Below are 12,519 nucleotides of genomic sequence, written 5' to 3'. Positions count from 1 at the left end.
ATGTTGCAGAAATAAAGAACACAGTCACCATCGTGCAAATCTCCATTCCTTTTGTCCTGCATGGCGAGCTCAAAACTGCTGTTGAGGATTCTGTTGAGTGTGCTGATCCAGTCATCCATCTCACTTTCGGAGTCTGCAGCCAAAACATATCCGCTCTTGTCCTGCATCTTCAGCTCGAACGCAAACCTCCGCACACGACAATTCTACACACACAGACAGGGGAACGGGCTGAGCAAAGCATCTCAAACACTACACATTTCTCCATCACATCCATATAAATATACTCAAAACATTAATTACGATAAGTGTGAACCGCACTTTTTTACAGCCTTGTGTCTCTGATGAATCTTTTCAAGCTCCACAAAGTTTTATGCTCTTGTCCTTTAGAAAACCAAAGAATCATATATCCAACTTAAGAAGCATCCACATTGAAACATGGTCCTTGATAAGAAGAGGGCTTTTTACAGAACCTCAGGTGGTGCTAAGAACAACTGAAGAACTTTTCATCCATATAATACATTGTTGTCACAGGATCTCACTATGTTGCTTGTTTAATTTATGCAAGTGGCATCCAGTTTTCATCTTAAAAATATGGTTAATTTGCATTTTGTATCCAATTTTGTGTCACAATGTATCAATCTTTGTCTAATCAAATAATGGGTTAAAAATACAAATTCAAATACAAAAAACTGTTAGAAACATTACAAATGTAATTCTGAACATTCACAAATGACCCTGCTTGGTAGTTGCAATGTCACAGCTATAGGGGCTTTTGGGTCTAGGAGGTACAGGCAGCATTTTTCTCGTTTAAAAGTGGATGAAATATTGTAGTTGACTGCAAACTGCCTTCTGTTTGCCTTCTCCCTTCCATAAAGAAAAATATCAGAGTCCTACTTCACATCTAATTTAAAGAAATCAAGGTAGTGTTAAGTTCATGAAATTTGCTGACAAATAGCTAGCTGGCTGTTTAGACTCACTTCGATGTTAATAGTGGAGATACAGCGGTTCAGATATGATAATAATGACATATCACATCATTCTTCCAATTGTGCCTTGCCTTTATAAATATTCTAAAGTATTCTTGTATTCTGAATATATTTTTTATGTGATGTATCAGAATACAATACTGGAAAAACTGAGACTTGTCCTCCGCCACATGGATTGAGGTGAGTAACCGCGCCACCACAAGGACCTACTGAGAAGTGGCAATTGGGCATTCCAAATTGGGAGAAAAGGGGATAAAAAGTAAAATAAAAAAAAATGTCTCAGGATAAATTACAAGAAGTTTGTAGAAATGTTTAAGTGCAATTCATGAAAAACATTCATAAGAACATTCTTAAGAAGTCTTTTCAGGTCCCCTTGGTGGGTAAAGAAACAGAGCAGGGACTCCATTACATATTGTATAAAACTGAATGCTGCATTTTATGCCTATAACCTCGTGCGACCCCATGTCCACATGCGTGGAAGTTGTATTTTGGCTTTGCTATATGCAACGCATAATTTAAATTATTTTAAACCAACTGAATACAGTTTGGAAGACTCTAAACTGCCATTTAAGGGTTAACTTCTGCCGCACCGAGTCACGTGACAACTAAATGCCGTTGATTTCCTTGAAGCGTTTCTACTGGTGCAGAGCACACAAAAGTGCCTCTGGTAAGAAATCTCTAATATTTTTCATTTTTTTCACCTGTTTGGATGTAAAGAGTAGAGTTTCTAGTTTCGTTGATATGCCGCTTTTAAAAATTCCTTCATTTTTCACTTGATAAACATGATGTCCACTTTTTGGGATTTTGGGACATTATTCCCTCAAAAGTTGAAAAAACATTAACACATCTGTGGGTCATTTCACTTCATTTTAATATACATTTTGTTATATTTTATTTTGTTATCAATGTACAATACGGTTCTTTTCATTAACATTAGTAAATGCATTCCTGTATGTTTACTGTGCATTTTCACATTGGGAATCAATGAGTTTATCCAAAAGCTGAAAAAGTTTGCATCCAAAGGCTTTATATGGAGTTAGGATGAAAATAAAATGCATTTCAAACTGTTCTGAGACCAGTGCAGACAGACAACACACTGAAAATTAAATCATACACTAAATATAGTGAGCAAGGGAGCATCCTATAGCTTTCTATGCAGCTAAGTGCATTCAATCCTAAAATCCGACCAAAAAGTTCAGTTTAAGGCTGCAGATGATGTTTGGACCACTCAACATGTTTTTACAGACATGGGACAATAGTAATCAGTACATAGATTCAGAATTTATAAATGTATCATTTTATTTTAACATGGTTGGTAGTGGGGAGTCGCGTGGCGCCATGCGAGGTTCGGACGTGTGAACGGCAAGCTCTGCGCACTTTGCTAATTTTAATACTTTTTGTGTCATAAACCAGTGAGATTCGATACACCCTGATTTTTAACTGTTCTAGGAAGACAATATGTCAAAGAATTCAAAATGCTTGAGCTCTGGAGACATTAAAAGACACTTACGTGCTCAAGCTGATGCCTCTGAGTGTGTCGATTTGGCCGGTAAAGTGAAGGGAATTTGGCGAGAATTGTTGAACGTGTCGGCAATGCTGACATAGGTCATTGCTGACTTGGAGGATCTTGCTGTAATACGTCGATCGATCTCTGCCATGGAGATGAAATTCACTGAGGTGGTTAAAAGAGTGGGGATGTCGAGAAACAGATCGATTATCTGGAGTCATCGGAGAGGGAATTAGCTGCTAATCTGCTAGCGACCTGGGTGGATTTGGAGTGCGTCTGTGAGAAGCTGGAGGATTTGAAGAACTGTAACCGGCAGAGTAACGTCCAAATTGTTGGAATTCCTGAGGACGAAGAAGGTCGGGATGTGGTGAAATTCCTGGACGGGCTCTTCCCGAGTCTGCTTGAAATAAAAGGCCATATGCTGGAAAACGAGCGAGCTCACAGGGTTCCGGCTTGGCGATCCACTGAGGGAGACAGGCCCTAATCAATTCTGGCCAAATTTCAGAGATCATCCAATAAAGATCTCGTGTTATGCAAGGTGAGGAGTAAAGGAAGGCTTTCTTGGAAGAACCACAGCATTTTCTTGTTCCCAGAACAAGAGTTCCCAGGTACTCCCGTTGCAGCCAAGTGAGCATTCACTTGACCGTCCGAGGAAACTGAGCACCTTTTTTGTTTCCTTTTGTGCTGGTTTCTCCTAGCGGCTGGAATTGCTTTGTGTTGTAGCACTCCTTCGGGACAGTGTTGTGGATGAATCTGCACGTTCTTTGTGCTTATGCCTCCTATTGGTTGAAGTTTGTTTTGTGGAGTATTTCTTGCAGGACATTGGAGTGATTGGGTCATTTGTTGCACTCATGTAGCAGTCGAATGGGCCGGCTCACTGAACATTCATTTGATTGCCCGAGGAAACTGAACGGCTTTTTTTTTCTTTTTTTTGTGCTGGTTCCGCTAGTGGCTGCAGCTTGTTTTGTGGAGGAACACACCTTCAGGACAGTTATGTGGATGAATCTACATGTTCTTTGTGTTTATTCTGCCTATTGGCTGGAGTTGTTTTATAGATTATCTTCTGTTATGTAATTCTGTCTAACAAAATTTGTATAGAAACACCGGACTTGAGCAATCTGACAGCAAATTTGTTGCGGGGGTCCTCGTAGGCGTACATGGACTGTTTGAGTTTAGAGGGATGTCGTGCGTGGGGTTAACGCGCACGTTTTTCTTTTTTCTGTTTGTTTGGTTTGGGGGGGAAGTTTGGGGTTTGATTGTTGCACTAATGTTGGAATGTGGTCTTTATAATTGTATATTTGACACACAACCTATTTTTTCTAATATGTCAAAATGTCAAATGTTAATATGAGTGGATTGTCTCTTTCCACCTGGAATGTGAATGGGTTGGGGCACCACATAAAAAGAAATAAGAAATATGATAGTGTTTCTTCAAGAAACACATCTTTCACCACAGGAAGTGGAAAAATTTGGAAAGAAATGGGGTGGACATGTGTTCTTTAGTGCTGGTTCAAGTAAGAGCAGGAGAGTCATTACACTGATAAGTAAACACTGATGCCTCATGACCTTTTCCAAAAGCAGTAATCACCTCTTCCAAAGCATCTGCCGCTTTAGGGGGGGTGTGTGCTACTCCCAAAAATAGTACAGAGCATGTGGCGCAGCTGTAAATACCTATAAAACTGAGATCTGGGAATCCCAAAATGATGACCCAGATTCTCAAAAGATTTCAACACTCCACTCTCATACAGGTCACCAAGTGTAACAACCCCTCTCACAATCCACTCTGACCAACAGAAAGGGGACTTATTGATACATAATAATTACTCTGGCCACTCTTGTCCAAATCATGTGCAAATGTGAGATAATGGGGTGTGACTTAACTTCTCCGGTTAGTTTAATAGAAAGACTTTGCAATGGTGAAATAGGGGCAAGGACTTCCTGTTCAATAAAAAACCAGAGAGGGGCTCTCTCAGGTGGAAGCGACCAATGAGCCAAATGCCTGAGACCGAATGCATAATAATAAAACAAAATCTTGGGTAAGCCTAACCCACCTTTGTCAATCGGCCTATGTAATTTGTTGGAATGTAGTCTGGGATGTTTACCATTACAAATGAGGGACTTCGCAATTCTATCAAATTGCTTAAAATAAGAGAGGGTGACATCTATAGGGAGTGACTGTAGCAGGTAGTTGAATTTTGGAATACAGTTCATTTTAATAATATTAATCTTCCAAATCATCGATAAATGTAATGAAGCCCATCAGTCCACATCGCTCGAAAACTTTTTAATTAAAGGGTCAAAATTAACTAACTAAATCAGACAAATTTACTGGGAATAAAATAATCAAATACTTAATGCCCTGTTTGGGCCACTGAAAGGCGCCCAGCTGAAAGGCTGTTACTGGACAGCACGCAGTCAGAGCTAAAGCTTAGGATTTAGACCAGTTGACTTTGTATCCAGAGAACTTGGAAAAGGAATTAATAATTCTGTGGAGGACAGGCATAGATCTAGTGGGGTCAGAAACAAATAATAAAATATCATCTGCGTAAAGCAGAAGCTTATGCGCCATACCTCCCACCACCACCCCTGAAAAATCATCCTCCTTTCTTATCGCAGCTGCTAATGGTTCCAGGGCAAGACAGAACAATAATAGGGAAAGAGGGCAACCCTGCCGAGTGCCCCTATCCAGAGTAAAATAATCTGAAATTAATCCATTTGTTTGTACCGCTGCTACAGGGTGTCTATAAAGTAACTTAATCCAACCAATGAATGTACTCCCGAACCCATACATTTCTAAAATCTTAAAAAGATAATCCCATTCTACCATATCAAATGCCTTTTCGGCATCAAGTGAAATGGCAGCGACCAGAGACTGATCATTCGCTACTGACCACATGATATTGATGAGATGCCTAATGTTATCAGAAGAGCTGTGGCCCCGAATAAACCCCACCTGAACTATTTGTATAAGAGATGTCATAACCTTACTTAAACGATTAGCCAAAATTTTGGAATTTTTTTTTACATCTAGCTGGATCAGGGAAATTGGATGGTAACTTTTACACACACACAGATCTTTGTCCTTTTTAAGAATCAGACTGATCTGGGCTTGTGTCATAGTTGGCGGCAGCTTTCCATTCTGTAATGATTCTGTATAAACTTCTAACAAAAGTGGAGCCAGTTCTGTAGCATAAGATCTAAAAAATCAGCACCAAAACCATCTGGCCCCGGAGCTTTGCCTGTAGGTAAGGCCTTAATTACCTCGTCAAGTTCCTCCAAGGTTATCTCAGAATCAAGACAATTTCTTTGCTCAGTCGTCAGTTTAGGAAATTCTAATGGTTCCATAAAGTTTCTAACATCTTCATCAGTAGACAAAGACGTAGAACTATAAAGATCAACATGTATAATATAGAATTCTTTAAAAGCATTATTAATATCAGTGGCCGAGGTAAATATTTCACCACCAGCAGATTTCACTGAGGGAATAGTAGAAAAAGACTCTCTCTGCTTTATATATCTAGCCAAAATCTTCCCTGCTGTGTCGCCCGACTCAAAGTATGACTGTCTTGCCCTGAATAACCAAAACTCCACTTTCCGCGACAAAATAGCATTATATCTGTATTTCAATCTAGTCAATTCTCTGAGGCCATCAGACAACATTCTGCACTTCAGTTCTGCCTCTGCACTTTTAATATTCCCTTCCAACTCCACAAGTTCTCGTGCTTTGGATTTTTTGGTGAATGAGGCATACTGTATGATCCGACCCCTAAGAACTGTCTTAAGTGCCTCCCAAGCCACACCCACAGAGGATACTGAGGACCAGCTGGTCTCCATTTAAACATTGATTTCGGTCTTTAACATTTGTTGGAAATCAGGATTTTGCAAAAGGGATACATTAAAGTGCCAACTATATGATTTATTTTTCTCCGTATGTGGCAACATCTCCATACTCACCATAGCGTGATCTGAGACTAAGATGTTTCCAATTGACCAATCCACAACAGATGAAATGAGGGACTTAGATATCAAAAATAAATCTATTCTAGAATAAATCTTATGGACTGATGAAAAAAAATGTATAGTCTCCACCAGATGGGTTCAAAAGTCTCCAAATATCTGCAAGACCAAGATTTTTACACATCCTGTCAAGCGTCACTGTTGCTCTAGGGAGCTTACACACTTTTGCTTCACTATGATCAAGGACTGAGTCCATCAAAAGATTAAAGTCTCCTCCCAATATTATATCATGAGGGGTGCCAGCGGCTTGCAACATCCCTTCAAGATCTATAAAAAAGCCCTGATCATCAGCGTTAGCCGTATAAATATTAGCCAAAATCAACCTTTGCCCCTGAATTTCAGCTAAAACAATAATGACTCTTCCTAATTTATCTTTAATCTGTTTGAGACATTTGAATTGTAGATGTTTACTTATTAATGAAATGACTCCCCAGCTCTTACTTGAGCCAACACTAAAGAAAACATGTCCACCCCATATCTTCCCAAATGTTTCAGCTTCCTGCGGGGAAAGATGTGTTTCTTGAAGAAACACTATATCATATTTCTTACATTTAAGAAAAGAAATAACCTTCTTTTTATGGGGTGCCCCAACCCATTCACATTCCATGTGGAGAGAGACAACTTATTCATATTAACATCTGACATATTGATATAATAAAAAAAATAAATTGTGTGTAAAAAACAAGATTACACAGACCACATTCCCCATTAATCAAACCCCAAACTTCCCCCCGAACAAAACATACAGAAAAAAGGAAAACGTGCGCATTAACCCCACGCACGACAGCGCCAACCGGCGTCAATCACTTAAAACTCAAAGAGTCCATGTACGCCTACGAGAGCCCCCGCGACAACTTTGCCATCGGATTGCTCAAGTCCGGAGCTTCTATACAAATTTTGTGAGGCAAAATTACATAACAGAAAATACTTTGTAAAACAGACCCCAGCCAACAGGCAGAATAAGTGAAAAAACATGTAGATTCATTCACAGAACCGTCTCGAAGGTGTGATCCTTCGCAAAACAAACTCCAGCTGATATAAAGCCATTCAGTTTCCTCGGACAGACAAACAACTGTTCAGTGAGCCGGCTGTTATGAGTTCAGCGGATGACATAATCATTCCAATGTCCCGTAAAAATCCTCAACAAAACAGACTCCAGCCAGCAGGAGGAATAAGCACGAAGAACGAACAGATTTATCCACAGCTGTTCCAAAGTAGTGTTATTCAACAGAACAAGCTCCAGCTGCTAGGCGGAGCCAGCACGAAAAACAAAACCGGCATCTCGGTTCCTCGGATGATCAAGAGCCAAACTAACTCGGAGGCCGCAAAAAAAAAAAAGAAAAAAAAAAGAAAAAAAAAGAAAAATACACCATAACTTACTCAGCCAGTCAACTTTATAAAAGATGTCCTTTATGTGAGCATGTAGATATTTTGCGGTCATCCATAGTGTCCATTCTCGATCTGGCCGAGAACTTCAGTGTAAAAAATATCTTCCGTCAATGCAAAAGTTTCTTGGAGTCATGCCACAAAACAAACTCCAGCTGCTAGGCGGAGCCAGCGCAAAAAGAAACAAAAATGGCACCCAGCTTCCTCAGATAATAGAGTTCCTGAACCGCGAGTCAGTCCACTAAAATAAGAAACATCAAATGGCTTACTCCAATTTATTTATGAAGGAGAGTGCCTGTTTTGGACATGTAAATACTTTGCGACCATTCTTCGTTTCTATTCTCAGTTTGGCCGGGAACGTCAGTGCAAAAGTATCTTCTGTTGGTGTAAGAGTTTCTTACATTCCTTGAAACGATCGCGTTTCTCTCGTCGAATTCGCAAAGTCCGGGAACAAGAAAACATTGTGATTCCTCCAAGAAAGCTTTCCTTTGCTCCTCGCCTGGCGCAACACAAGATCTTTATCGGATGATTTCAGAAATTTGGCCAGAATCGATCGGAGCTTGTCTCCCTCAGCAGATCTTCGAGCTGGGACTCTGTGAGCTCGCTCGATTTCCAGTTTATGGCCTGTTATGTCGAGCAGACTCGGGAAGAGCTCGTCCAGGAATTTCACCATATCTCTGCCCTTTTCATGTTCAGGAATTCCAACAATTCGTATGTTATTCCTTCGGCTCATATTTTCAAAATATTCCAGTTTTTCCTAAATTAATTCCAAATCTGTTTTGGACATGGGCGGATTAGCGGATAATTCCCTTTCCGATGACTCAAGATAATCGATTCGTTTTTCAACTTCTGTCACTCTTGTAACCAATTGAGAGAATTTTGTTTCCATCGCCGTAATCGATCGACGTATTACAGCGGGATCTTCCAAGTCAGCAACAACCTTCGTCAGCATTACCGAGATGTTGGACAGTTGACGCTGAATTTCATCTACCGATGTGCTTCCCAAATCGAGTCCCTGGTCCGCAGGCCCGTCAGAGGCCTCAGCTTGAACACGTAAGTGTCTTTTAATGTCTCCAGAGTCTGAGGATTTAGACTTCTTTGCCATGTTTACCTCAAAGAGCAAGTATGTAACTGGGTGTATCGAATCTCACCAGATTATAACATGAAAATAATTAAAAAACTAGCAAAGTTTGCAGAGCTCGTGTCTCACACGTCTGCTGCTCGCATGGCGTCCCCAGAAATCCATATAGGCTTGGTCTTAAAAGATACACCCACCTGTTGGAGATGCCAATCCGAAGATGGAGACACAACCCATGTTTTTTGGTGGTGTGTTAAGATCAAAGAATTTTGGTTGAAGGTTCAGAGTTTTATGTGTGACGTATTGGGCACTCAAACTTCATTTTGCCCCAGACTCTGTATTTTGGGCAATGGGGCGGTCATCAATATGGGTGATAAACATAAAAAATTGGTTTCTGACCAGAGTTATGATTGGTAGACAGCTTATTTTAAGGGGATGGAAGTTGACTGGAGTGCCATCATTTCCGGAGTGGTGTGCGGAGATGGGGAGGGTGGCAGCTTTCGAGGAGGTGTCATGCAGAAGGCTGGGGTTTTGGGATTTGTTTGATAGGAAATGGGGCAGTTACTTAGCATTTTTGGGGTACTCTCGGGGAGGGGCTGTGGAGAGAGAAGTATAGTTTTAATTATGTATGATTATTATATTTTCTTTTTCTTTTTTTCTTTTTCTTTTTTTATTCTTATACGTGACCACAGGGGTGTTTGTTGGGGGTCAGGGTGGGGTTGGTGACTGGGGAGGGGGAGGGGTAATAGTGGGGGTTAAATGTTGATTCAATGTATATATGTTGTGTTTTTCTTTGTTATATATCTACAAATCAATAAAAAATGTAATCGGGAGAAAAAAACATGGTTGGCAGTGATTGGATGATGCTGGCCATTACATTGAATCAGAGTTAATTATGCTAATGTATGATGTAATGTCTGTAATGTCTCAAAAACATGAATAACAAACACTCCTGGAAACAAACAATGATGATTTTAATTTTTTTGTATCATTTAAAATTTCACAACTTAGTCCCGTTGTCCACATATGTGGACATCAATTTTAGGGAAATCAATTTTAATAAAATAAACGTTATTTTTTATTAGGTGCTGCTATTTACAAATTAAAAAGGGAAATGGAAAATGTACACAGCAGTCACGCTCGGGTCTCAGGAGGATACTGTAATAACATGAATGGTAACATATTAATGTATGTACATACTTTATGATGTTTACATTGAAAAGACATTAAAATAATCATTAAGTAATGAACAGCAGGGGTCTGCAACCTTTTTGACATGAAGTGCTATTTTTTGTGCCTTGTCAATTACTGTGCCAAACCTCCTCCAAAGAGATACAGACAGACCCTCTCCATGCAGAATAAAACAGCTTTTATAAGGTTATTAAAATATGACTGGAGTATCTCATGTGAGTGGTCGATTTACTACATATGTTTCAAAATTAGCGTAAAGAACTGCGTAACTTATGCCAGCTTGATAATCTCAGTGATAACTATTTATTTACACCAAGTCGGCTATTGTTCTGAAAGCAAAAAGCAACTAATCATACAAGAATCTGAAGGCTGTCATCCCCTCAACCGTACAGCACGACCAACGCAAAGCAGACGCGTTTACTTGAACAACCCTCTAAAGCAGCGCCGCTCAAACTGATTTGCGTCGCAAGATCAGCTGCTCGTGATGAGCACTGGTCGTGCGAATGGCTTGCCCGTGCTCCACGCCTTAGTTGACTAGCACAGTTTCTAAGCACTTTAATCGTGTTTGGCTTTCCATTCAGTTCATCACTAAATAAAACAGGATGCACAGGAGATTAAGAGGAAGGATTACTGAAAGAGGAAGTTTTGGCACGCAGATGCGAGGGACCTCAATATGTCGAGGCACTTTTAACTACATGAAATACATACTCCTCTCTCTCGCTATCGCTCGCGTGTGAGTGATTACTGCATGCCAATGGTGGATCAAAAACCACGAATGCCTCCGTGTACCCCTGGTAGAACACCTTTCATCACCAGTAAACTCCAGTGCTCTTTTTGAGGCAGGCGAGGGCAACAGGGGCAAAGTTTGTGTCAGGGGTCAGAGGAAGAGGGCTAATTACATGGATACAACTCATTAGTGATATTGACAAAGCAACACATGAAGGGTGTGATGATGATTAGTTGACCATACCTATAAGTGATTACAGCCATAAAGGTTTCAAAGATTCTACACAAAAACAGCCCATAGGGGCTGTGAGTGTGTGTGGGTGGGTGTGTAATGTTTTTCGCTTTATTTTGGGAGTGTATGTGGGAAATTCACTCCTAGAGATTATGCTCATTAATTATGAAAGCACACTCCCCTCTGTCATCTCTCACTCTCTCCTTTCTTTGCATAACCATTATGCCAAGCTTTCCATTCTTCTGGGGTCATATTCTAGTTTGGTAGCAATATATTTTTCCAAATTCACTTATAAAAGTTAGTCAAGGTTTCTTACACAAAGAACAGTCTTAATTTTTTTTTTCATGACACTTTCCACCCTCCATATTCTTATTATTTACTTCTATATGACTCTGAGTTGGGTTTTAAACAGGACTGTGTTTAAAAGGTTACCTGCACTACACCCATACAAGAGTCCAGAAAGATGGTTCCTTTAGGCTCTTTGTTGATCTTCTCATCCTTGTAGAAGTTGAGATTATACGACCCATCGCCCAGCTGCGTCAGGTGGAAATACCTCCTTTTGAATGACTGAAAGAAAGAAAAGATTAAATGAGACATGAAAAACAAACACTGGTGTATAGACTTGTATTCTTGACATGAAGAATCTCACCCTCATAGTGACGCTGATGGTGCTGTTGATGTTGCCCTTATGCAGCCAGCCCTGTTTGATGATACCTCCCTTCTGTGAACCCAGAGAAGCTGTGTCCTTCACACACACAGAAAGAGAATAGTTAGCTTTGTGATGACGATCCAAGCCTTGTCTGTTTGATCCTACAGCTAAAACAAACTTGGAGTCAAGTGGGAGTCAAAGAAGAAAAAGAACAGTATCCAGACTCATGACTGAACAGAACCTCCGATTAACCGGATTCAACTCAAACGACCCAGGGCAGCGCAGAGCACTACTGAACCTCCACTGCAGTCTCTGGACAGTCACATACTGTAAACATCAGTATAGTGTCTGTGCATCTGATATGGAAACAATCTTTGATGAGCACATAACTATATGTGTTTGCATCAGCAACATGTAGTTGAGGCATTCTTGAACTGAACTTTGCAATCATATTTCTAAAGGACAGCTTTATGTTTTTCAATGACAATGTTTCCAGCCAAAAATTGTTCACTCACTCTACATTATTCCATTCTACTCACTGAACTTCCACTCAATCCATCCAGAATAGAGCAATCACAACAATTAATGCATATTCAACCAATTTTCACATTTTCACTATAGCTTGCAATTAATGTCTTACTTTTGCATAGATCATAAACAGTGTTTTTTCAACCTCAGGCAATTTAATGAAGCAGCATTTTTTTTTTTTAAAGGTCACTAAAACTGACTTGGAAATTTTTTTCCAGG

The 12,519-nt window shown here is 40.0% G+C and overlaps 1 protein-coding gene across 1 annotated transcript in view; it reads right to left on the bottom strand.

Annotated features, from left to right (window-relative positions):
- The window catches only part of LOC127447283 (dedicator of cytokinesis protein 9-like), a 151,923-nt gene that overhangs the window by 62,734 nt on the left and 76,670 nt on the right, over window positions 1-12,519 (bottom strand). Inside the window, exons 6-8 of the mRNA XM_051709060.1 lie at window positions 11,773-11,868; window positions 11,556-11,690; window positions 29-203 (exon numbers count right to left, since the gene is read on the bottom strand). Of these exons, the coding sequence (XP_051565020.1) occupies window positions 29-203; window positions 11,556-11,690; window positions 11,773-11,868 (406 nt within the window). The remainder of the gene's footprint in view (window positions 1-28; window positions 204-11,555; window positions 11,691-11,772; window positions 11,869-12,519) is intronic.

This window comes from Myxocyprinus asiaticus, chromosome 10 (genome assembly GCF_019703515.2).
Source record: "Myxocyprinus asiaticus isolate MX2 ecotype Aquarium Trade chromosome 10, UBuf_Myxa_2, whole genome shotgun sequence".
Classification (NCBI taxonomy): domain Eukaryota; kingdom Metazoa; phylum Chordata; class Actinopteri; order Cypriniformes; family Catostomidae; genus Myxocyprinus; species Myxocyprinus asiaticus.
Note: the sequence above shows the minus strand (reverse complement) of the source record. Positions and strands in the feature narration are given on the sequence as shown.